The 26,328-nt window shown below is 48.9% G+C and overlaps 1 protein-coding gene across 2 annotated transcripts in view; it reads left to right on the top strand.

Moving 5' to 3' along the window:
- The window catches only part of LOC137305764 (extracellular serine/threonine protein kinase FAM20C-like), a 55,327-nt gene that overhangs the window by 15,727 nt on the left and 13,272 nt on the right, over positions 1–26,328 (top strand). Inside the window, exons 4-8 of one of the 2 annotated variants that reach the window (XM_067974714.1) lie at positions 2,559–2,651; positions 12,354–12,469; positions 17,418–17,598; positions 18,444–18,553; positions 22,178–22,259. In XM_067974714.1, the coding sequence (XP_067830815.1) occupies positions 2,559–2,651; positions 12,354–12,469; positions 17,418–17,598; positions 18,444–18,553; positions 22,178–22,259 (582 nt within the window). The remainder of the gene's footprint in view (positions 1–2,558; positions 2,652–12,353; positions 12,470–17,417; positions 17,599–18,443; positions 18,554–22,177; positions 22,260–26,328) is intronic. The other variant, XM_067974715.1, reaches the window with a different exon arrangement.

Below are 26,328 nucleotides of genomic sequence, written 5' to 3'. Positions count from 1 at the left end.
GTGGAAATTGCGAAGGTACTGGCTATAATCTTTCAAACATCCTTAGGTATGGGGGTGGTGCCAGAGGACTGGAGAATTGCAAATGTTACACCCTAGTTCAAAAAAGGGTGTAAGGATAAACCCAGCAACTACAGGCCAGTCAGTTTAAACTCAGTGGTGGGGAAACTTTTAGAAACGATAATCCAACAGAATTAACAGTCACTTGGACAAGTGTGGATTGATTAGGGAAAGCCAGCACGGATTTGATAAAGGCAAATTGTGTTTAACTAACTTGATAGAGTTTTTTGATGAGGTAATAGAGAGGGTCGATGAGGGCAATGCGGTTGATGTGTATACGGACTTTCAAAAGGCGTTTGATAAAGTGCCGCATAATAGGCTTGTCAGCAAAACTGAAGCCCATGGAATAAAGGGGGCAGAAGCAGCATGGATACAACATTGGCTCAGTGACAGGAAACAGAGAGTAGTGGTGAACGGTTGTTTTTCGGACTGGAGAGAGGCGTACAGTGGTGTTCCCCAGGGATCGATACTAGGACCACTGCTTTTTAAAAAAAAATACTAATGTCTTGGACTTGGGTGCACAGGGCACAGTTTCAAAATTTACAGACACAAAACTTGGAAATGTAGTAAACAGTGAGGAGGATAGTGATAGACTTCAAGAGGATATAGACAGGCTGGTGGAATGGGCGGACACATGGCAGATGAAATTTAACGCAGAGAATTGCAAAGTGATACATTTTGGCAGGAAGAATGAGGCGAGACAATATAAACTAGAGGGTACAACTCTAAAAGGGGTGCAGGAACAGATACCTGGGGATATATTTGGACAAATCGCTGAACGTGGCAGGACAGGTTGAGAAAGCGGATAAAAAAGCATACAGGATCCTGGGCTTTATAAATAGAGGCATAGAGTACAAAAGCAGGGAAGTTATGTTGAACCTTTATAAAACACTGGTTCAGCCACAACTGGAGTATTATGTCCAATTCTGGGCACCGCTCTTTAGGAAGGATGTGAAGGCCTTAGAGAGGGTGCAGAAGAGATTTACTAGAATGATTCCAGGGATGAGGGACTTCAGTTACATGGATAGACTGGAGAAGCTGGGGTTGTTCTCCTTGGAGCAGAAAAGGTTGAGAGGAGATTTGATAGAAGTGTTCATAATCATAAAGGGTTTAGATAAAGCAAATAAAGAGAAACTGTTCCCATTGGCGGAAGGGTCACAGATTTAAGGTGATTGGCAAAAGAACCAAAGGCAACAAGAGGAAAAACTTTTTTTATGCAGTGAGTTGTTATGATCTGGAATGCGCTGCCTGAAAGGGCAGTGGAAGCAGATTCAATCGTGGCTTTCAAAAAGGAATTGGATAAATACTTGAAAGGAAAATATTTGCAGGGTTACGGGGAAAGGGCAGGGGAATGGGACTAACTGGATTGCTCTTTCAAAGAGCCGGCACGGACTCGATGAGCTGAATGGCCTCCTTCTGTGCTGTAACCATTCTATGAGTCAATGATTCTAGGAGAGATCTCCTTACCCAGAATCCGCAGGAGAAATCTCGTTATCCAGAATGCACAGGTCAGATCTCCTGGACTCCCTGGGCCTCGGTGTCGGGCTCCCTGGGTCTCCGCGCCAGGCTCCCGGGGTTTTGGTTACAGTACGGGGCTCCCTGGATTTCCGTTACAGTACGGGGCTCCCTGGATTTCCGTTACAGTACGAGGCTCCCTGGGCCTCGGTGCCGGGCTCCCTGGATTTCCGTTACAGTACGGGGCTCCCTGGGCCTCGGTGCCGGGCTCCCTGGATTTCCGTTACAGTACGGGGCTCCCTGGATTTCCGTTACAGTACGGGGCTCCCTGGATTTCCGTTACAGTACGGGGCTCCCTGGATTTCCGTTACAGTACGGGGCTCCCTGGATTTCCGTTACAGTACGGGGCTCCCTGGATTTCCGTTACAGTACGGGGCTCCCTGGATTTCCGTTACAGTACGGGGCTCCCTGGATTTCCATTACAGTACGGGGCTCCCTGGGCCTCGGTGCCGGGCTCCCTGGATTTCCGTTACAGTACGGGGCTCCCTGGATTTCCGTTACAGTACGGGGCTCCCTGGATTTCCGTTACAGTACGGGGCTCCCTGGATTTCCGTTACAGTACGGGGCTCCCTGGATTTCCGTTACAGTACGGGGCTCCCTGGATTTCCGTTACAGTACGGGGCTCCCTGGATTTCCGTTACAGTACGGGGCTCCCTGGATTTCCGTTACAGTACGGGGCTCCCTGGATTTCCGTTACAGTACGGGGCTCCCTGGATTTCCGTTACAGTACGGGGCTCCCTGGATTTCCGTTACAGTACGGGGCTCCCTGGATTTCCGTTACAGTACGGGGCTCCCTGGATTTCCGTTACAGTACGGGGCTCCCTGGATTTCCGTTACAGTACGGGGCTCCCTGGATTTCCGTTACAGTACGGGGCTCCCTGGATTTCCGTTACAGTACGGGGCTCCCTGGATTTCCGTTACAGTACGGGGCTCCCTGGGCCTCGATCCCCTGGTTGGTATCAGTTAATGAGATTTGTTCCTAACAGACAGACTCGGGATCAGGAAACATCTGCCGACCTTTTCTACTTCTCTGATTTTGAGCGACACAATGCGGAGATCGCGGCCTTTCACTTGGATCGGTGAGTGATAAATGGTAAAGCTCGTGAGCTGAGGAGTGGGGCCTGATCAAATGCTTTTTGAAAATCCACAGAACTCACATCGACTGAACTTCCTTTATATATCCACATTGGTCAAGCACGACCTCCCTGTTAGAAATCAGTGCCCTGATTAACTCTCATTTCGTAGTAATTTTATCCTGCATTATTGGCCCCGCTAATTTCCCAACAGCCCAAGTCAGACTAACTAGTCTACAATTTCCTGGCCTATCCCTGTCTCCTTTTTTGAAAAGAGGTGCGACATTTCGTAGAAAGTTACGGCACAGAAGGAGGCCATTCGGCCCATCGTATCCGTGCCGGCCGAAAAAGAGCTATCCAGCCTAATCCCACTTTCCAGCTCTTGGTCCATAGCCCTGTAGGTTACAGCACTTCAAGTGCACATCCAGGTACTTTTTAAATGAGTTGAGGGTTTCTGCCTCTACCACCCTCTCAGGCAGTGAGTTCCAGACCCCCACCACCCTCTGGGTGAAAAAAATGTCTCCTCAGCTCCCCTCTAATCCTTCTACCAATCACTTTAAATCTATGCCCCCTGGGTTATTGACCCCTCTGCTAAGGGAAATAGGTCCTTCCTATCCACTCTAGTCCCATCATAATTTTATACACCTCAATTAAATCTCCCCTCAGCCTCCTCTATTCCAAAGAAAACCCCCCCAGCCTATCCAATCTTTTCTCATAGCTAAAATTCTCCAGTCCTGGCAACATCCTCATAAATCTCCTCTGTACCCTCTCTAGTGCAATCACATTTTTCCTGTAATGTGGTGACCAGAATACTCAAACTGTGGCCTAACCAATGTTTTATACAGTTCTAACATAACCTCCCTGCTCTTATATTCTAGGCTTCAGCTAATAAAGGAAAGTGTCCTGTATGCCATTTTAACCACCTTATCTACCTGTGCTGCTCCCTTCAGGGATCTGTGGACATCCAAGGTCCCTCTCTTCCTCTACACCTCTCAGTATCCTCCCATTTATTGTGTATTCCCTTGCCTTGTTTGCCCTCCCCAAATGCATCACCTCACACTTCACCGGATTGAATTCCATTTCGCACTTTTCTGCCCACCTGACCAGTCCATTGATATCTTCCTGCAGTCTACAGCTTTCCTCCTCACTATCAAACACACGGCTAATTTTTGTATCACCTGCCAACTTCTTGATCAAGCCCCCCACATTCAAGTCCAAATCATTAATATATATCACAAAAAGCAAGGGACCTGGTACTGAGCCCTGCTGAACCCCACTGGAAACAGCCTTCCAGTTACAAAAACACCCGTCAACCATTACCCTTTGCTTCCTGCCACTGAATCAATTTTGGATCCAACGAGCCACTTTCCCTTGGATCCAAAATTGGCGTTTACTTTTTTGACCAGTCTGCCATGTTGGACCTTGTCAAAAGCGTTGTTAATATCCATGTACACTACATCAAATACACTACCCTCATCGACCCTGCTCAAAAAATTCAATCAAATTAGTCAGACACGACCTTCCCTTAACAAATCCATGCTGACTGTCCTTGATTAACCCGTGCCTTTCCAAATGATGATTTATGCTGTCCCTCAGAATCGATTCCAATAATTTGCCCAATAGCGAGGTTAGACCGACTGGCCTGTAATTACTCGGTCTATCTCTTTCTCCCTTTTTTAACAATGGTACAACGTTAGCAGTCCTCCAATCCTCCGGCACCACGCCTGTAGCCAGGGAGGATCGGAAAATGATGGTCAGAGCCTCCGCTATTTCTTCCCTTGCTTCTATTAACAGCCTGGGATACATTTCATCCGGGCCTGGTGATTTATAGAGTCATAGAGTTACACAGCACGGATAGAGGCCCTTCGGCCCATCGTGTCCGCGCCGGCCATCAAGCCCAGTCTAATCTAATCCCATATTCCAGCATTTGGTCCGTAGCCTTGTATGCTATGGCATTTCAAGTGCTCATCCAAATCCTTCTTGAATGTTGTGAGGGTTCCTGCCTCCACAACCCTCTCAGGCAGTGAGTTCCAGACTCCAACCACCCTCTGGGTGAAAAAGTTCTTTCTCAAATCCCCTCTAAACCTCCCGCCTTTTACCTTGAATCTATGCCCCCTTGTTATAGAACCCTCAACGAAGGGAAAAAGCTCCTTAGTATCCATCCTATCTGTGCCCCTCATAATTTTGTACACCTCAATCATGTCCCCCCTCAGCCTCCTCTGCTCCAAGGAAAACAAACCCAATCTTCCCAGTCTCTCTTCATAGCTGAAGCGCTCCAGCCCTGGTAACATCCTGGTGAATCTCCTCTGCACCCTCTCCAAAGCGATCACATCCTTCCTGTAGTGCGGCGACCAGAACTGCACACAGTACTCCAGCTGTGGCCTAACCAGTGTTTTATACAGCTCCATCATAACGTCCTTGCTCTTATATTCTATGCCTCGGCTAATAAAGGCAAGTATCCCATATGCCTTCTTTACCACCTTATCTACCTGTTCCGCCGCCTTCAGGGATCTGTGAACTTGCACACCAAGATCCCTCTGACCCTCTGTCTTGCCTAGGGTCTTCCCATTCATTGCGTATTCCCTTGCCTTGTTAGTCCCTCCAAAGTGCATCACCTCGCACTTTTCCGGGTTAAATTTCATTTGCCACTGTTCCGCCCATCTGACCAACCCATCTATATCGTCCTGCAGACTGAGGCTATCCTCCTCGCTATTTACCACCCTACCAATCTTTGTATCATCAGCGAACTTACTGATCATACCTTTTACATTCATATCCAAGTCGTTAATGTAGACCACAAACAGCAAGGGCCCCAGCACAGATCCCTGTGGTACCCCACTGGCCACAGGCTTCCAGTCACAAAAACAACCTTCGACCATCACCCTCTGCCTTCTGCCACTAAGCCAGTTTTGTATCCAAAGTGCCAAGGCACCCTGGACTCCATGGGCTCGTACCTTCTTGACCAGTCTCCTGTGGGGGACTTTATCGAAGGCCTTACTGAAATCCATGTATACCACATCCACTGCGTTACCCTCATCCACACGCCTAGTCACCCCCTCAAAAAATTCAATCAAATTAGTCAGACATGATCTTCCCTTGACAAAGCCATGTTGACTATCCCTGATTAATCCTTGCTTCTCCAAGTGGAGACTAATTTTGTCCTTCAGAATTTTTTCCAATAATTTTCCTACCACTGATGTTAGGCTCACTGGCCTGTAGTTCCCCGGTTTTTCCCTACTCCCCTTCTTGAATAATGGTACTACATTAGCGGTTCTCCAGTCCTCTGGCACATCCCCTGTGGCCAGAGAGGTTCTGAATATATGTGTTAGAGCCCCCGCAATCTCCTCCTTTGCCTCACACAGTAGCCTGGGATACATTTCGTCCGGGCCTGGGGATTTATCCATTTTTAGGCCTGCTAAAACTGCCAATACCTCCTCCCGCTCGATGTTAATATGTTTGAGTATATCACAGTCCCCCTGCCGTATTTCTATGTCTACATCGTCCTTCTCCATAGTGAAAACAGATGCAAAATATTCATTTAGAACCCCTCCTACATCTGCCGGCTCCACACACAGATTGCCATTTTTGTCCCTAATGGGCCCTATTTTTTCCCTAGTCATCCTCTTACCCTTAATATACTTATAACACATCTTAGGATTTTCCTTTATTTTGCTCGCCAGTGTTTTTTCATGGCCCCTCCTTGATCTCCTAATTTCCTTTTTAAGTATCCCCCTGCACTTTTTGTACTCCTCTAGGGCTTCCTCCGTCTTTAGCCTTTTGTATCTGCCAAAAGCCCTCCTTTTTTTCCTAATCCATTCTCGTATATCCCCTGACATCCAAGGTTCCCTGAAGTTCTTGGAACCACCCTTGACTTTTACGGGAACATGTTGCCATTGTATGGTCTCAATCTCCCTTCTGAAAGACGCCCATTGCTCCGATGCGGATTTTCCTACAAGCAGCTGATCCCAGTCCATTTTGGCCAGATCCTGCCTTCTCCTATTAAAATCGGCCTTCCCCCAATTTAGAACCTTTATTTCCGGCCCCTCCCTGTCCTTTTCCATGACCACCTTAAATCTCACTGAATTATGGTCACTCTCACCAAAGTGCTCACCTACTAGCTCTTCTTCCACTTGGCCGGCCACATTCCCTCGAATTAGGTCCAGTACCGCCCCCTCTCTTGTCGGACTTTCTACATGCTGGCTCAAAAAGCTCTCCTGGATGCACGTTAAGAATTTTGTACCCTCTCAGCCTTTTACACTCTGAGTATCCCAGTTAATATTGGGGAAGTTGAAATCCCCCACTATTATTACCCTATTATTTGCACAATTTTCTGAGATTTGCCTACATATCTGTTCCTCTATCTCCCCCTGACTGTTTGGGGGCCTATGGTACACTCCCATCAAAGTGCTTGCCCCCTTTTTGTTTTTAAGCTCCACCCATATGGCCTCATTTAAGGAACCTGCTAATATATCATCTCTCCTTATGGCTGTAATTGATTATTTAATTAATATTGCGACCCCCCCTCTTATACCTCCCCCTCTGTCTCGCCTGAAGATTCTGTACCCCAGAATATTGAGCTGCCAGTCTTGCCCCTCCCTCAACCATGTCTCTGTGACAGCAACAATATCATACTCTCATGTGTTTATCAACACCTTCAGTTCATCCACCTTATTTGCAAGACTCCTTGCATTAAAATAGATGCCATCCAGCCTTGCTCTTACATATTTGCCCTGTCTTCCAAGCTGACTTGTTTTTTTCTCAATATTTGGCTGCACATCACCCCCTATTGTAGCTCCACTCTGTATCCCATCCCCCTGCCAAGTTAGTTTAAACCCCCCCCAACAGTGCTAGCAAACCTCCCCGCAAGGATATTTGTCCCGCTCTGGTTCAGATGCAACCCGTCCGACTTGTACAAGTCCCACCTTCCCCAGAAGCAGGCCCAGTGATCCAGGAAACTGTAACCCTCCCTCCTGCACCAACTCTTTAGCCACGCATTCATCTGTTCTATCCTCCTATTTCTATACTCACTAGCCTGTGGCACTGAGAGTAATCCAGAGATTGCAACCTTTGAGGTCCTGCTCTTTAATCTGCTACCTAGCTCCCTAAATTCTTGATGCAGGACCTCATCTCCCTTCCTACCTATGTCGTTGGTCCCAATGTGGACCACGACCTTTGCCTGCTCACCCTCCCCCTTGAGAATGCCCTGAAGCCGCTCAGTGACATCCATGACCCTGGCACCAGGGAGGCAACAAACCATCCTGGAGTCACGTTTACGGCCACAGAAACACCTGTCTGTTCCCCTTACGATAGAATCCCCTACCACTATAGCTCTTCCACTCTTTTTCCTCCCAGCCTGTGCAGCAGAGCTACCCCTGGTGCCAGGAAGTTGGCTGCTGCTGCCTTCCCCTGATAAGTCATCCCCCTCAACAATATCCAAAGCGGTATATTTGTTTGAGAGGGGGACGGCCACAGAGGACCCCTGCACTGCCTGCCTGCTCCTCTTACTCTGCCTGGAGGTCACCCACTTACTTCCTGCCTGTACAACCTTTACCTGCGGTGTGACCATCTCACTAAACGTGCTATCCACGACGTTTTCAGCATCGCGAATGCTCCATAATGAATCCATCTGCAGCTCCAGTGCCGCAATGCGGTTTGTCAGTAGCTGCAGCTGGATACATTTCCCGCACACATGGTCGTCAGGGACACCGGAAGGGTCCCTGATTTCCCACATAGAGCAGGAAGAGCATAACACGAGGCTGGGCTGTCCTGACATGACTTACCCTTTAACTAATTAATTCAAATTAAATGAATCCCACCAATTTCAATTCAATTAAAAGTTTTACTCAAGGGCCCTTGCTGAACAGCAGTCCCCCACTACACAACAGAGACCCGAGAATCCACAAACTCTAACCTTAGACAAATTCAGCAGGAAAATACTCACCAACCAATCACTTACCTCTTCCTTGGTGACGTCCCACTTTGGATTACTTTTTGCTTCTTATTTATCTTAGGTCCAGGAGTTAAGTCGCTGAAAACAAAATATAAAAACGAACCTACCCTTTCAATTCCCTCTACCCCCCAAAAGGTTAGAGGAGGTGGGAGGGTGGGAGTCACTACTAGTGTAGTGTCTCGGGATTAGCAACCGCTCCACCTATATACCAATGAATTGGCCCCGCCCCCTGCCTTTGAAAAAGCCGCGAAGCTCCTTCCCCGCTGGGGAAAAAGACTCACGTAGGTGAGTTTAATTACTCACCTCAGGCCTCCGCTGCTCCCTTTATCGACTCGCCAATCACCTACCCGCTGTCCTGTGACGTCAATCCTTGTTTTTTTCACCGATTGCCTCTCTGCGGGTAGGCCCTTGAGCCTGGGCCTTTAGTAGTCTCCGAGTCCCGCGCTCTCTCCTAGGTCCGCTCCCGCCTGTAGCTCCGCTCCGAGTGCGGGTAGGCCCTTGAGCCTGGGCCTTTAGTAGTCTCCGAGTCCCGCGCTCTCTCCTAGGTCCGCTCCCGCCTGTAGCTCCGCTCCGAGTGCGGGTAGGCCCTCGAGCCTGGGCCTTTAGTAGTCTTCGAGTCCCGCGCTCTCTCCTCGATCCGCTCCCGCCTGTAGCTCTGCTCCGAGTGTGGGTAGGCCCTCGAGCCTGGGCCTTTAGTAGTCTCCGAGTCCCGCGCTCTCTCCCAGGTCCGCTCCCGCCTGTAGCTCTGCTCCGAGTGTGGGTAGGCCCTCGAGCCTGGGCCTTTAGTAGTCTCCGAGTCCCACGCTCTCTCCCAGGTCCGCTCCCGCCTGTAGCTCCGCTCCGATGCTAAAGATGCTAAACCCTTTAATACTTCCTCTCTCACTGTGTTTATCCCATCCAATATTTCACACTCCTCCTCCTTAACTACAATCTCTGCATTGTCAGCCTCATTTGTGAAGACAGACGCAAAGTATTCATTAAGAACCATACCCACATCTTCCACCTCCACACATAGTTTACCTTTTTGGTCTCTAATAGGCCCTACTCTTTCCTTCGTTATCTTCTTGATTTTAATGTATTTATATAACATTTTTGGGTTTTCCTTAATTTTACTTGCCAATATTTTTTCATGCCCTCTCTTTGCTTCCTAATTTCCTTTTTAATTTCACCCCTGCACTTTCTATACTCCTCTAGGCTTTCTGCAGTATTGAGCTCTCCTTTTTTGCCTTATCTTACCCTGTATGCTCCTTGTCATCCAGGGGGCTCTAGATTTGGCAGTCCCACCCTTTTTTTTTGTGGGAACATGTTTACTCTGAATCCCATGAATCTTTCCCTTGAATGCCTCCCACTGCTCTCACACTGATTTACCTTCGAGTAGCTGTTTCCAGTCCACTTTTGCTAAATCACTTCTTGGCTTAGTAAAATTGGCCTTTCCCTAATTGAAAACTTTAACTCCTGTTCTATCTTTATCCTTTTCCATAACTATGCTAAAACTAACTGAATTATGATCACTACCACGAAAATGCTCTCCCACTGATACTCCTTCCACCAGCCCAGCCTCATTTCCTAAAACTAAATCCAGAACTGCCCGTTCTCTTGTTAGGCTTACTATGTACTGGCTAAAAAATTTCTCCTGAATGCAATTTAAGAATTCTGCTCCCTCTATATCTTTTACACTGATTGTATCCCAGTTAATATTCGGGTAGTTGAAATCCCCGACTATTACTGCCCTACTGTTTTTGCACTTCTCAGAAATTTGCCGACACATTTGCTCCTCTATCTCCCTCTTACTGTTTGGGGGTCTATAGTTCACTCCCAGTCATGTGACTGCCTCTTATTTGCTCCTTAGCTCAACCCATATGGCCTCATTTGTTGATCCTTCTAACATATCATCCCTCCTCACAGCTGTAATTGTTTCTTTAACCAAATTTGCCATGGTGGATCTCGCCTCCAGCACATCTTTGTTTTAATTATAATCAGAGCCCTTATCCTTTCTTCTCTAAAGATTCTTGGATATAAACCATTAGGTTTCAGTTATTTATCTACCATAAGTTTGGAATAAAAACCTCCACTAACTATCCTATGCCTAACTGGTGTTTCTACAATCTTTTCCATCTCCTCTGTGAAAACAAGGCACTGAACCTATTTAGTATCTCAGCTATTGCCTCACTCTCCGATAGAAGCATGTCCCCTTCATCTCACAGCAGCCCTATCTCTATCTTGATTATCCTATTACTACTAACGCGCTTATAGAAAACCATTCTATTGCCCTTTGTGTATTTTGCTAATTTTCTGTCATACTCCGTCTTAGACTTTTGAATCTCCTTTTTCCAGCTTTCCTACATTCTCTATAAATTTCAGGCTTTCAGTTTTATTTACTGTAAACACTAAATGCTACTTTTTTTTTTAAGTTTCAAATAATCCCCGATTTATCCCTAAACTCCAGCCTTCGATACACTCCCTTTCTCTCTCACCGGGATGTGCTCAATTTGTACATATCCATCTCCCATGTAAACATTTCTATGGCCCCTCCCCCCCCCCCCGAGCCCAGCGGGAATGGTGCGTGGGAGGGGTTAAAATGAAAAAATTCCACTTGCCTCCTGGGCCTCCCCCTCCACCCCCCTCTGATCTCACTGGAACCCCCGATCCACAATCTCCTGCACAGCCCTCCTTCCACTCACTGCTGAGGAATGCTCCCATGGGTCCCCAGCTGTGACCTCCAGCCACTAAATTCCCACTCCCGCCCACTAACCAGGCAGTCAATCTGACGGGAGCCTGCAGATTTTTTCTTAAATGAAGTCCTGCCATTATGATCGACCCACTCCCGGACTCCCCCGCCCCTTCCTACCTTTCCATTGCTATCGAGGCCTCTGATTCTATTTGTCAATTTTTTCCCTTCCATTTAATCCGGATAGGGCCCCTAAATTATCTTACTATAATTTGTTTTTTCCCTTGCCCTTGCCCCTTTTTCCTTTTCTGTTCTTACTCTGCCCCTAATTATACTGTAGTCACTGTTTCACAAATGATCCCCTAATTTTAGGTCACTTACTTGTTCCGTTTCATTACCCAGAACCAGGTCAAGTCGTGCTCCCTTCCTTGTTGGAGTAGCAACATATTGGCTGAGAAAACAGTCCTGAAACAGGGCAAATTGTTCCCTGTGGGGCCACCAGTTAAAAATATGGAAGTTAGGAGTGAGAAGGGAAGTCAGGGAGAACTTTCTCCCCCAAAGGGTAATCGAGTTGTGGAACAAGTTACTAGGGAAGGTCGTGGAGGTAAACAGCCCAATGGGTTTAAGAAACAATTAGATGTTCTTATGGAGAGAGAAGGGGTTGAGGGACATGGTGGGGTTATTGGGTTGAGGGATATGGTGGGGAAGTGGGGTTGAGGGATATATTGAGAAGGAGCGGAGGTGGGGTTAAGATCAGTTCGGTTTAATGGGCTTTCTCTGTTCCTATGAATTTTTAACCTCACTGGAAAAAAACCTGAGAGTAGCTCAGGAGATCGGCGTCTCATCACCGCAGGAGGGGTGTGGGGCAGAGGGGCACTTAGGGTGCGGCAGAGGGACATATAGGTTGGTGCTGAGCAGAGGGGCAGAGGCTGTGGAAGAAGCCAGGCTGATGCGAGTGGTGATGGGGCTTAGCAGAGTGGGTGTGGAGCCAGGCATCGGGCAGGGGTTTTGGGCCGTGGGGAGGTGCCAGGCTGCATGGAGTGGGCAGGGCGTTTGGGCAGGTTTATCCCCAATGTGTTGTGTTTTGAAGAATTTTAGATTTCCGGCGGATTCCCCCGGTCTCCGGTCGTCAAATCAACGTGGTGAAGGAGATTCAAGAGCTGACGACCGATGAGCACCTCAAGCACACATTCTTCAACTCACCAGGTAACCGGGGGAACTGAGGCCTGGGCGGCAGGTGAGAGGGGTGCTGGGGCCTGGGCAGTGGGGGTGAGGGGTGCTGAGGCCTGGGCAGCGGGTGAGAGGGGTGCTGGGGCCTGGGCAGTGGGTGAGAGGGGTGCTGGGGCCTGGGCAGTGGGGGTGAGGGGTGCTGAGGCCTGGGCAGTGGGTGAGAGGGGTGCTGGGGCCTGGGCAGTGGGTGAGAGGGGTGCTGAGGCCTGGGCAGTGGGTGAGAGGGGGCCTGGGCAGTGGGTGAGAGGGGGCCTGGGCAGTGGGTGAGAGGGGTGCTGGGGCCTGGGCAGTGGGTGAGAGGGGTGCTGGGGCCTGGGCAGTGGGTGAGAGGGGTGCTGAGGCCTGGGCAGTGGGTGAGAGGGGGCCTGGGCAGTGGGTGAGAGGGGGCCTGGGCAGTGGGTGAGAGGGGTGCTGGGGCCTGGGCAGCGGGTGAGAGGGGGCCTGGGGCCTGGGCAGCGGGTGAGAGGGGTGCTGGGGCCTGGGCAGTGGGTGAGAGGGGGCCTGGGCAGTGGGTCAGAGGAGACGTGGAGACAATGGGCTCAATTTTAAAACAAAAATCCGGGTGCGTTGGGGACGGGGGCGAGCAAAGAAAATCAGCTTCTCGAGGAGCAGACAGAAATCCCGGCTCCAAGACGCCGAAGAACACGCACAACCCAGAACCATCTGGGTGCGCGCGCCGTTCCCGAATCTGGAAGTCCCGCCGGCAATTAAAGCCAGTGGGACGATATTTAAATCAGCAATTCACCTAAAGTTGTTAAAAAAACAAATAAATGTAATTTAGAATGAAGGCACTTCTTCAACATGTTTCCCATGCTTTGTGAAACACGGCATTGGGAAGTTGTCGGGTTTCAGCTGGCAGCCATTTGGACATTTAAATCCCTTTTTGACAGATGGGGATAAAAGGTGAGTTATTGAGCAGGGCACTCAGTTCTCTCAGACAAACTTTTGGCTGGGAGATCTTTGGGTTTAGACCGAAAATTCTTGGTTTCCACTCAGAATTGTTCTGTTTACATATATTTACCAAATTTTCGGACTCCCTCAAGCTGACACCATCAGGATGGGGGGGTGTGATGGTTTCATTCACCAGTACATCGAAGGACGAGGAACATCACCAGCCTCACCAGGCACGGTGTGCACTTCCGCCACTTGTAGTTCCACAACACCGTGCTGCGCCACAGGCACCTGCACAAGAGCACGGAGGGAAGCAACAGAGGAACCGATGTCACAGGAGGCACTACCCTCGCCGGAGGGTCTACAGACTGAGGCTCAGCTTCCTGGACCTCTCTGAGGAGCAGTGCATACGGAGGCTGAGAGTGAGTCGCCAGGTGGTTGCAGACATCTGCAGCCTCCTTCATGCCGAACTGCTCCCGGCTGGGCCTGGCGGCATCTCATTAGCCTTTGATGTTAAAGTCACCACTGCCGTCAACTTCTTCGCCTCCGGATCATTCCAGGGTGCCACCAGTGACATCGCTGGTGGTCTGCACACAAGTGCATAAGGCAGGTCACCGTCGGCTTGTTTCGCAGGGCCTCGTAATGCGTCAGCTTCCCCATGGACGACCTCAGCCAGATGGAGAGGGCAGTGGGATTTCACTCTGGCTGGCTTCCCACATGTGCAGGGTGCAATCGTTCACATGCATATAGCAATCCGAGCACCTCCACACAAGCCAGGACTGTTCATCAACAGAAAACGTTATCACTCCATCAACGCTCAGCTCATTTGTGATCACTGCAAAAGATTTCTTCATTTGTGTGCCAGATTCCCTGGCAGCTGCCACGATTCGTTCATTCTGAGGGAATCCAACATCCCAGACCTCTTCCACGCACCGAACAGCCTTAAGGGCTGGCTCCTCGGGGACAAGGGATACCCCCTGCACACGTGACTAATGACACCTCTTGAGGAACCCCATCACCGAGCAACAGCGTCAATACACCGACAGCCACATCACCACCAGGTCTGTAATTGAACATGCAATAGGACTGCCTCAAGATGCGATTTTGGTGCCTCGATCGTTCTGGGGAACGCTTCAATACGCACCAGCGAGAGTGGGTCGCATTATAGTAGTGTGTTGTGTCCCGCACAACATGGCGCAACAGAGAGGGTTACCGGTTGGTGAGGTCCCATCCCCTCATCCAGCATCCACATCTGCAATGAACATTGAGGAGCAGCAGCAGGAGGAGGAGGAGGAGGAGGATGAACCCATGGGCAGAGCAGCAGCTCACCTGGCTGTTCGTGAGACCAGGGAGTCACTCATATGTGAACGGTTCTCGTAAGATCACAAAGTGAGAATAGTCCAGTCCTCACACTACCTGGAAAGAGCAGCGCCAACACTGGCTCACTCCACCCCCCGCCCCTGCACCCCCTCCGTGCACAAAACAGTCCTGCAACTACACATACACCCACTATAAAGTGACCCACTGGGTGGCATCAAGTGTCGCCGTTCATGATGAAGCACACGAAAGGGCGTTATCACAAAAGCCAGTTAAGAATTGGCAAGACGTGGCAGTAGCGGTGAGAATGATAACATTTAATGTGACTTTAACAAAAAACAAATATAAATGAAAAACATGACAGTCTGTCAGAAATCCTTGTGCATCCCCTTCATGATCACAAATCCTTAGCCTTTCTCTTCCTACTGCTTCTGTGTGGTGCATCCCCTGTGGCTGCAGCAGAGGCAGTGGCAGGTTGCTCATGTCCATGGCCGGACTGCTTAGATGTTGTCTGGGTTTTGGAGCCCGTGAGGGCCCTTCCAAAGACTGCTCCACCTGCACCTGTGCAGGGACAGACTCGGCCACCAGGAGAGGAGGCAGCATTGCGGGTACTGGTTGAGAGGGGGGCAATGGGTGAGTTGAATGGTGTCCCCACTTCCACGTCCCCTTTCGCTATCATCCCTCCCCTGGGCCAGGCCCACATCACTCCTACCACCGTCCTGGAGAACAGTTTGGAGGACGTGTATGATGCCTTGGAAGCCCAGTTGTAAAGTTTCTGTCTGCCTGTTTAAGGCGGCAGAATGTTGTTCACCCTGAGTCCAAACGGTCATTGTCAGGGTCTGAATGGACTCATTTGTGAACCGTGCTTGAAGCTCAATGGAGGCTAGCCTTCTCTCCGTCGCAGACATTCCCGCACTTACCTGAGACACTATCTCAGACATTTCAGCAGTTACGTGCAACACTATCTCAGACATTCCCGCACTTACCTGCAGACTATCTCAGATATTTCAGCACTTGCCTGCGACACTATCTCAGACATTTCAGCAATTACCTGCGACACTATCTCAGACAGTTCCTCACGTCTCTGTGACACTATCTCAGAGATTCCCTCACATACCTGTGCCACCATTTCACTAATGCAGGAGTTGGACTCCTCCATCCTCTGCGCTGTTGTGGAGAGTGTGCATGGTACCTGTTCCAGTACCTCGCAAACGTGCTGCTGCCCCTCGATCGTTCTCCTTTTAAAGGCTGGCCCCCGCGGTTCAGCATCTGCGTCCAGTTGAGCAGAGCCTGGAGAGGAGTGCGGCCACCGACACGGGCTTTCCACAGCTGCCCCTGCCACCAGTGTCAGCTCGTGCTCACTTGTGTGTGGTGACTCACCAGGTGCCAACCCAACTAACCGAGGTGTGAGTATCTGAGCTGATGGATGGCTCACTAAGATGTAACATTGCGCCCTCAGAGGCCGGGAACTCCTCTGAGGAATTGCCCACTCCCGTTACTGCAGTTGTTAAAGGGCCTGTAAGAGAACAGAAGGCAATATTAAGCATCATCACAGGTGTGCCATGTTGCGATGAGCATACTGAGGTGTTCAACGTGCCAATCATTGAAAACATCAATTCATGTTGTGTGTGATGAATGTTAAAGTTGGGTCACCAGACGTTTATGGGGTCCCCGACGGACAGGCATTCGAGGGTGCCGGTGATCTCCAGGGCCTCCTCCTCCGCCTCTGTACGGGCCACTATTTGTTGTGGCCCCCCCTCCAGTCCTCGCCCTCTCGCATGCATTTTGCACTCTCTTCTCCGAGAAGGGGAGAAAGTACAGATGTGTGAGGGAGTGAGGGTGAAGTGGTCAGTCGATGAATGCATTGGTTTGGGTGAGGCTGACCGTGAAGGAGGTGCATCAGACAGTGAGTATCAGACAGAGACATCTCATTGGATCAGGATTGGGGTGAGTGGTAGTGGTGGGGTGACTAATGGAGAGGTGAGGAAGTGCAGGTAAGTTGAGGATGAGCCTTAAGTGGGTGTGAGGAGTGATGTGATGGAGTAGTCTCGGCAGTGCAGAATGAGTTGGGTGGGGAATGCACCACGGAATGTAGGAGAATCAGTAAGTGTAGTCACTCTTGCTGAAACGCTTCCTGCACTGGACCCAAGTGTGGGATATGTTGCTCCCAAGGTGACCTCCTTTGCCATCTATAGCCAGGCCTCCTTGATGGCAGAGGCAGGACACTTCCTCCTGTTGGCCGGGTAAAATAGTTCCCTCCACATCTCGAGGGCAATTAGGGATGGGCAATAAATGCCGGCCTTGCCAGCGATGCCCACATCCCGTGAACGGATAAAAAAAATTTTAAAAATCCTCACCCCGCCCAGCAGCACCTCAAGTGAGGCATTGCTGAATCTTGGAGCAGCCTTGCCCCTGTGCTGCTCTATTGTGACATCTTGCTCCTTGCTCCAGCAAAATCCATTGGAGCAACGGCCCATTAAATCTAGACACTGCAGCTTACAGCCTGTCAGGCGAGCGCGCAGTCCACCCATTGCGCAGCTTTCGGACGGCAAACCCGGAAACAAGATTAATGGCCACCAATTAAGTCGCGATTGTGTGGGGAGCGATAAGATTTTATTATTCACGTTTGCCGCGCACCCATTGACCCCCCCCCCCTCACTGCCATCCCGCCACCTTATTAAAATCGTGCCCGATGACTCTTGTTTTTGTCTCTCAGCGAACAATGTTTGTTTCTATGGCGACTGCACCTATTACTGCGACATAGAGCACGCTCTGTGTGGAAAGCCACACCTGATGGAGGGCTCCCTGGCACTGTTTCTCCCCGATGTTAAACTGGCCAAACGGCTGTCCTGGAGGAACCCCTGGCGGCGGGCATACCACAAGAGAAAGAAAGCCAAGTGAGTATACTCCAGAGTACCCCAAAACAAGGACGCCCCGCTGTGCCCCAAAACAGGGACACCGCGGAGTACCCCAAAACAGGGCCGCCCCGCTGTGCCCCAAAACAGGGCCACCCCGCTGTGCCCCAAAACAGGGCCACCCCGCTGTGCCCCAAAACAGGGACACCGCGGAGTACCCCAAAACAGGGCCGCCCCGCTGTGCCCCAAAACAGGGCCGCCCCGCTGTGCCCCAAAACAGGGCCGCCCCGCTGTGCCCCAAAACAGGGCCACCCCGCTGTACCCCAAAACAGGGCCGCCCCGCTGTGCCCCAAAACAGGGCCGCCCCGCCAATGCCCCGAAACAGGGCCGCCCCGCCAGTGCCCCGAAACAGGGCCGCCCCGCCAGTGCCCCGAAACAGGGCCGCCCCGCCAGTGCCCCGAAACAGGGCCGCCCCGCCAGTGCCCCGAAACAGGGCCGCCCCGCCAATGCCCCGAAACAGGGCCGCCCCGCCAATGCCCCGAAACAGGGCCGCCCCGCCAATGCCCCGAAACAGGGCCGCCCCGCCAGTGCCCCGAAACAGGGCCGCCCCGCCAGTGCCCCGAAACAGGGTCGCCCCGCTGTGCCCCGAAACAGGGCCGCCCCAACTGTGCCGCAAAAATGGAACTGATCCCTATACCCAAACTGGTACACACAACTGTACCCCAAATCAGGAATTCCCCAAAAGTGGACATCACACCGTACCCCATAAGTGGACATCACACCGTACCCCAAACCAGGGACACCCCGCCGTGCTTCCTCACTCTCTCGCTCTCTCTCCCTCCCTTCCAATCTCTCCCTCTCTTCAGCTCTCCCTTTTTATATTGCAGGTGGGAGATGGACCCCAGTTTCTGTGATCAGATTAAAAAAACTCCACCGTACGACAGTGGAACCCGGCTACTCGATGTTATGGACATGACAATTCTGGACTTTCTGATGGGTGAGAGCACGTGTGTGTGTGTGTGTGTGTGTCAGTGTCGGTGAGTGTGTCAGTGTCGGTGAGTGTGGGTATCTGTGTCTTTGTGTGTGGATGTCTATGTCTGTATGGGCATCTGTGTTTTTGTGTGGGTGTCTGCGTGCATGTATGGGTATGTGTGTGGGTGTCTGTGTCTGTGTGGGTGTGTAGGTCCCTTACAGTCAGAAACGGGAGAATTTATAATGGGGAACAAGGAAATGGCAGAGCAATTAAACAAATACTTTGGTTCTGTCTTCACGGAAGAGGACACATAACTTCCCAGAAATGCTAGGGAACCATGGGAATAGTGAGAAGGAGGAATTAAAGGAAATTAGTATCAGTAAAAAAAATAGTGCTGGAGAAATTAATGGGACTGAAAGCCGATAAATCCCCAGGGCCTGATAATCTGCTTCCCAGGGTACTAAAAGAGGCAGCCATGGAAATAGTGGCATTAGTTGTCATTTTCCAAAATTCTATAGATTATGGAACAGTTCCTGCAGATTGGAGGGTGGCAAATGTAACCTCACTATTTAAAAAAGGAGGGAGAGAGAAATCAGAAACTACAGACCAGTTAGCCTAACATCAGTAGTAGGGAAAATGCTAGAGTCTATTATAAAGGATGTGATAACAGGACATTTAGAAAATATCAATGGGATTAAACAAAGTCAACATGAAAAGGAAATCATGTTTGACAAACCTGGAGTTTTTTGAGGATGTAACTGGTAGAATAGATAAGGGAGAACCAGTGGATGTGGTTTATTTGGATTTTCAGAAGGCCTTTGATAAAGTCCCACATAAAAGGTTAGTGTACAAAATTAAAGCACATGGGATTGGTGTTAATATACTGGCATGGATTGAAAATTGGTTAACAGACAGGAAACAGAGAGTAGGAATAAATGGGTCTTTTTCAGGGTTGCAGGCGGAGACTAGTGGGGTACCACAGGGATCAGTGCTTGGGCTCCAGCTATTCACAATATATATCAATGATTTGGATGAGGGAACCAAATGTAATATTTCCAAGTTTGCTGATGACACAAAACGAGGTGGGATTGTGAGTTGTGAGGAGGACGCAAAGAGGCTTCAAGGCGATTTAGACAAGTTGAGTGAGTGGGCAAATACATGGCAGATGCAGTATAACGTGGATAAATGTGGAGTTATCCACTTCGGAAGGAAAAACAGAAAGGCAGAGTATTATTTAAATGGTGATAGATTGGGAAATGTTGATGTACAAAGGGACCTGGGTGTCCTTGTACACCAGTCACTGAAAGCAAACATGCAGGTGCAGCAAGCAGTCAGGAAGGCAAATGGTATGTTGGCCTTCATTGCAAGAAGATTTGAGTACAGGAGCAAGGATGTCTTACTGCAGTAATACAGGGCCTTGGTGAGACTACACCTGGTGTTTTGGTCTCCTTACCTAAGAAAGGATATACTTGCCATAGAGGGAGTGCAGCGAAGGTTCACCAGACTGATTCCTGGGATGGCAGGACTGTCTTATGAGGAGAGATTGGGTCGACTCGGTCTGTATTCACTCGAGTTTAGAAGAATGAGAGGGGATCTCATTGAAACATATAAAATTCTGACAGGGCTAGACAGACTGGATACAGGGAGGATGTTTCCCCTGGCTGGGGGGTCCAGAACGAGGGGTCACAGTCTCAGGATACAGGGTAGGACATTTAGGACTGAGATGAGGTGAAATTTCTTCACTCAGAGGGTGGTGAACCTGTGGAATTCTCTACCACAGAAGGCTGTGGAGGCCAAGTCATTGAATATATTTAAGATGGAGCTAGATAGATTTCTAGACACAAAAGGCATCAAGGGGTATGGGGAGAGAGCAGGAATATGGTATTGAGATAGCGGATCAGCCATGATCATATTGAATGGCGGAGCATGCTCGAAGGGCCGAATGGCCAACACCTGTTCCTATTTTCTATGTTTCTATGTGTGTGTGAGTGTCTTTGTGTGGATGTCTGTAACTGTGAGTATCTGCGTGTGTGACTATATGGGCTTCTGTGTCTGTATGGGTGTCTGTGTCTCTGTGTGGTTTTCTGTGTGTGGGTCTTTGTCTGTGTGTGAGTCTTTGTCTGTGTGTGGGTCTTTGTCTGTGTGTAGGTGCGGGCGTCGGGGTGGGCAGGTTCTGTGCGACAGAGTTTATACAATGACCCGCAATCCATGTCCGTTGTGATGTCACCGCATTGCCCAAAGTTTTCTGCTGTCATTTACACCCAGGAGCAGCGCCAGCCTGACACCAGACATTGGGTCTGGTTGTGCCCGGCAATCTGAGACCCCCGAAACCTTGCTAATGTCCTGTAAAGAAGTGAACCTGCCATCCTTACCCACTCTGGCCTATATGTGACTCCAATACCTCACACACCTTTGAACTGTCCTCTTAAATGAACTAGCAAGACACTCAGTTATATCAAACTGCTTCAAAAAAGAATAACAATAATAAAACCAGATGGACCATTTGGCTGCGATCTAGGCCACGGATTCGGACACGGTGAAGGCAGACCCGGCCCAGATCACCCTGCAAAGTCCTCCTCACTAATATCTGGGGACTGGGGCCAAAGTTGGGAGAACTGTCCCATAGACTAGTCAAGCAACAGCCTGTCCATCGGCTAACATCCCAGACTCCTCCGTCACCATTCCTGGGTATGTCCTGTCCCACCAGAGGTGGGGACACAGTGGGACACAGTCAGGAGGGAATGGTCTTGGGAGTCCTCAATATTAACTCCGGACCCCGTGAAGTCTCGTGGTTTCAGATCAAACATGGGCAAGGAAACCTGAGAGATGCATTGTAGCAACTCGCCAAGGCTTCTTCAACAGCTCCTCCCAAACCCGCGACCTCTACCACCTAGAAAGACAAGGGTAGCAGGCACATGGGAACAACACCACCTGCACGTTCCCCTCCAAGTCACACACCATCCCGACTTGGAAATATATTGCCGTTCCTTCATCGTCGCTGGGTCAAAATCCTGGAACTCCCGACTTAACAGTACTGTGGGAGAACCTTCACCACACGGACTGCAGCGGTTCAAGAAGGCGGCTCACCTTCTCGAGGCAACTCGGGGATGGGCAATAAATGCCAGCCTTTTCAGCTATGCCCACATCCTGAGAATGAATGAAATAAATCAGAGAGCCATTGTATAAATGCAGAAATATCTGCAGTCCTGCCTGTAGCAGACTGCAGCTCCCAGTGTCGGAGTTAAACACTGGCAGTGAGACTGACGTTAATGTACCTTGGAGCTTAGTAGAAGATCATTGGAAGGAGCCAGGTGACAGTCTGCCTATCTCTCTCTCTCTCTCTCTCTCTGTTTGCCTGTGTGTGCCTGTCTCTCTCTGCCTGTTTGCCTGTGTGTGTGCCTGTCTCTCTGTCAGTTTGCCCGTTCTGTCTCTCCTGCCCCAGTCTGTGTCTCTCTCACTCTGTTTGTCCTGGATTATTGCACAGAATAACATAAACCCACATTGGGCACGGAAGGGCCGGGCGCGGAAGGGCCCGGAGGTTGCTCTGTGACAGTAATTCTCAGAGTGCCGACCAGCCTATCTTTCTTTATGGCTCTCGGGTCCCAGTCAGGACTAACCAGCCTCCTGGTCCTTCTGTTCATTCTGCAGGGAATATGGACCGACATCACTATGAAACGTTCCAGGACTTTGCGAATGATAGCTTCCTCCTCCACTTGGACAATGGCCGAGGGTGAGAGACTCTGAGTGGGCAAACACCAGCGATTGTTTGGGTCAGTCAGTCCCACTGTGACCGTCACTGAGACTCAGTACCACGTAGTAATAAAAGGCCAGATATCAGTAATAAAAGGTCAGGGTGTGGGTAATAAAAGACAGCTCAGTAATAAAAGGACGGGACTCAGTAATAAAAGGACAGGGCGTGGGTAATAAAAGGTCGGAATTCAGTAATAAATGGACAGGGCTCAGTAATAAAATGACGGGGCTCAGTGATAAACTACAGGGCTCAGTAACAAAAGGATGGGACATAGTAATAAAAGGACGGGATTCAGTAATGAAGGGTTAGGTCTCAGTAATAAAAGAAAAGGGTTTGGGCAATAAAAGGGCTGTGCTTAGTAATAAAGGGACAGGTCTCAGTAATAAAAGAAAAGGGTTTGGGTAATAAAAGGGCTGTGCTCAGTAATAAAATACACAGCTCAGTAATAAAAAGACAGGACTCAGTAATAAAATGACAGCACTCAGTAATGAAGAACAAGGTTCAGTAACAAAAGGATGGGACTCAGTAATAAAAGGATAGAACTCAGTAATAAAATGACAGGGCTCAGTAACAAAAGGACGGGACTCAGAAATATAAGGATGGGACTAAGTATCAAAAAGACAGGACTCAGTAATAAAACACAGCGCTCAGCACTAAAGGACAGGGCTCAGTAATAAAAGGAGGGGACTCAGTAATAAAGGGACAGGACGCAGTATGAAAAGGTCGGGACGCAGTACTAAAAGGGTAGGACTCAATAATAAAAGAACTGGAGTCAGTAATAAATGCACGGGACTCAGTAATAAAACACAGGGCTCAGTAATAAAGGACATTGCTCAGTAATAAAAGGACGGGACTTGGTAATAAAAGGATATGGCTGACTAATAAAAGGATTGGGCCTCTGAGTAATGAATGGACAGGACTCAGTAATGAATGGACAGGACTCAGTAATTAAAGGGCAGGACTCAGTAATAAAGGACAGGGCTCAGTAATACGAGGACGGGAATCAGTAATAAAAGGATAGGGTCTCTGAATGATGAAACAATGGGACTCAGTAATAAATGGATAGAACTCCGTAATAAAGGACTGGAATCAGTAACAAAGGACATGACTCAGTAATAGGGACTTGGTAATAAAAGGACTCAATATTTAAAGGGCGGGTTTCAGTAATAAAGTGACAGGACTTATAGAATCATAGAAGTTTACAACATGGAAACAGGCCCTTCGGCCCAACATGTCCATGTCGCCCAGTTTATACCACTAAGCTAGTCCCAGTTGCCTGCATTTGGCCCATATCCCTCTATACCCATCTCACCCATGTAACTGTCCAAATACTTTTTAAAAGACAAAATTGTACCCGTCTCTACTACTGCCTCTGGCAGCTCGTTCCAGACACTCACCACCCTTTGAGTGAAAAAATTGCCCCTCTGGACGCTTTTGTATCTCTCCCCTCTCACCTTAAATCTATGTCCCCTCATTATAGACTCCCCTACCTTTGGGAAAAGATTTTGACTATCCACCTTATCTATGCTCCTCATTATTTTATAGACTTCTATAAGATCACCCCTAAACCTCCTACTCTCCAGGGAAAAAAGTCTCAGTCGATCCAACCTCTCCCTATAAGTCAAATCATCAAGTATCCTAGTAAATCTTTTCTGCACTCTTTCTAGTTTAATAATATCCTTTCTATAATAGGGTGACCAGAACTGTACACAGTATTCCAAGTGTGGCCTAACTAATGTCTTGTACAACTTCAACAAGACATCCCAACTCCTGTATTCAATGTTCTGACCAATGAAACCAAGCATGCCGAATGCCTTCTTCACCACCCTATCCACCTGTGACTCCACTTTCAAGGAGCTATGAACCTGTACTCCTAGATCTCTTTGTTCTATAACTCTCCCCAACGCCCTACCATTAACGGAGTAGGTCCTGGCCCGATTCGATCTACCAAAATGCATCACCTCACATTTATCTAAATTAAACTCCATCTGCCATTCATCGGCCCACTGGCCCAATTTATCAAGATCCCGTTGCAATCCTAGATAACCTTCTTCACTGTCCACAATGCCACCAATCTTGGTGTCATCTGCAAACTTACTAACCATGCCTCCTAAATTCTCATCCAAATCATTACTATAAATAACAAATAACAGCGGACCCAGCACCGATCCCTGAGGCACACCGCTGGTCACAGGCCTCCAGTTTGAAAAACAACCCTCTGTCTTCTGCCGTCAATCCAATTTTGTATCCAATTGGCTACCTCACCTTGGATCCCGTGTGATCTAACCTTATGTAACAACCTACCATGCGGTACCTTGTCAAAGGCTTTGCTAAAGTCCATGTAGACCACGTCTACTGCACAGCCCTCATCTATCTTCTTGGTTACCCCTTCAAAAAACTCAATCAAATTTGTGAGACATGATTTTCCTCTCACAAAACCATGCTGACTGTTCCTAATCAGTCCCTGCCTCTCCAAATGCCTGTAGATCCTGTCTCTCAGAATACCCTCTAACAACTTACCCACTACAGATGTCAGGCTCACCGGTCTGTAGTTCCCAGACTTTTCCCTGCCGCCCTTCTTAAACAAAGGCACAACATTTGCTACCCTCCAATCTTCAGGCACCTCACCTGTAGCTGTCGATGATTCAAATATCTCTGCTAGGGGACCCGCAATTTCCTCCCTAACCTCCCATAACATCCTGGGATACATTTCATCAGGTCCTGGAGATTTATCTACCTTGATGCGCGTTAAGACTTCCAGCACCTCCCTCTCTGTAATATGTACACTCCTCAAGACATCACTATTTATTTCCCCCAAGTTCCCTAACATCCATGCCTTTCTCAACCGTAAATACCGATGCGAAATATTCATTTAGGATCTCACCCATCTCTTGTGGTTCCGCACGTAGATGACCTTGTTGATCCTTAAGAGGCCTTACTCTCTCCCTAGTTACTCTTTTGCCCTTTATGTATTTGTAGAAGCTCTTTGGATTCACCTTTGCCTTATCTGCCAAAGCAATCTCATGTCCCCTTTTTGCCCTCCTGATTTCTCTCTTAACTCTACTCCGGCAATCACTATACTCTTCAAGGGATACATTTGATCCCAGCTGCCTATGCATGTCACATGCCTCCTTCTTCTTTCTGACTAGTGCCTCAATCTCCCGAGTCATCCAAGGTTCCCTACTTCTACCAGCCTTGCCCTTCACTTTATAAGGAATGTGCTTACCCTGAACCCTGGTTAACACACTTTTGAAGGCCTCCCACTTACCAGACGTCCCTTTGCCTGCCAACAGACTCTCCCAATCAACTTCTGAAAGTTCCTGTCTAATACCATCAAAATTGGCCTTTCCCCAATTTAGAATTTTAACTTTTGGGCCAGACCTATCATTCTCCATAGCTATCTTAAAACTAATGGAATTATGATCACTGGTCCCAAAGTGATCCCTCACTAACACTTATGTCACCTGCCCTTCCTTGTTTCCCAAGAGGAGGTCAAGTTTTGCCCCCCTCTCTAGTCGGGCCATCCACATACTGAATGTGAAATTCCTCCTGAATACACTCAACAAATTTCTCTCCATCCAAGCCCCTAATGCTATGGCTGTCCCAGTCAATGTTGGGAAAGTTAAAGTCCCCTACTATTACCACCCTATTTTTCTTGCAGCTGTCTGTAATCTCCTTACATATTTGCTCCTCAATTTCCCGTTGACTATTTGGGGGTCTGTAGTACAATCCTATCAAAGTGATCTCTCCCTTCTTATTTTTCAGTTCTACCCATATAGACTCAGTGGGCGAACCCTCGGATATATCCCCTCTCACTACTGCCGTGATGTTCTCCCTAATCCAGAACGCTTCTCCCTAATCAAGTAATAACTTGGTAATAAATGGGTGGGACTCAGTCATAAATGGGTGGGACTCAGTAATAAAAGGACAGGACTAAGTAATAAAAGGACAGGACTAAGTAATAAAAGGACGCGACACAGTAATAAAAGGACAGGACTCACTAATAAAAGACGGGGCTCAGTAATAAAAGAACAGGAATCAGTAATAA

This window comes from Heptranchias perlo, chromosome 40, assembly GCF_035084215.1.
Source record: "Heptranchias perlo isolate sHepPer1 chromosome 40, sHepPer1.hap1, whole genome shotgun sequence".
In the NCBI taxonomy this organism is placed as follows: domain Eukaryota; kingdom Metazoa; phylum Chordata; class Chondrichthyes; order Hexanchiformes; family Hexanchidae; genus Heptranchias; species Heptranchias perlo.
Note: the sequence above shows the minus strand (reverse complement) of the source record. Positions and strands in the feature narration are given on the sequence as shown.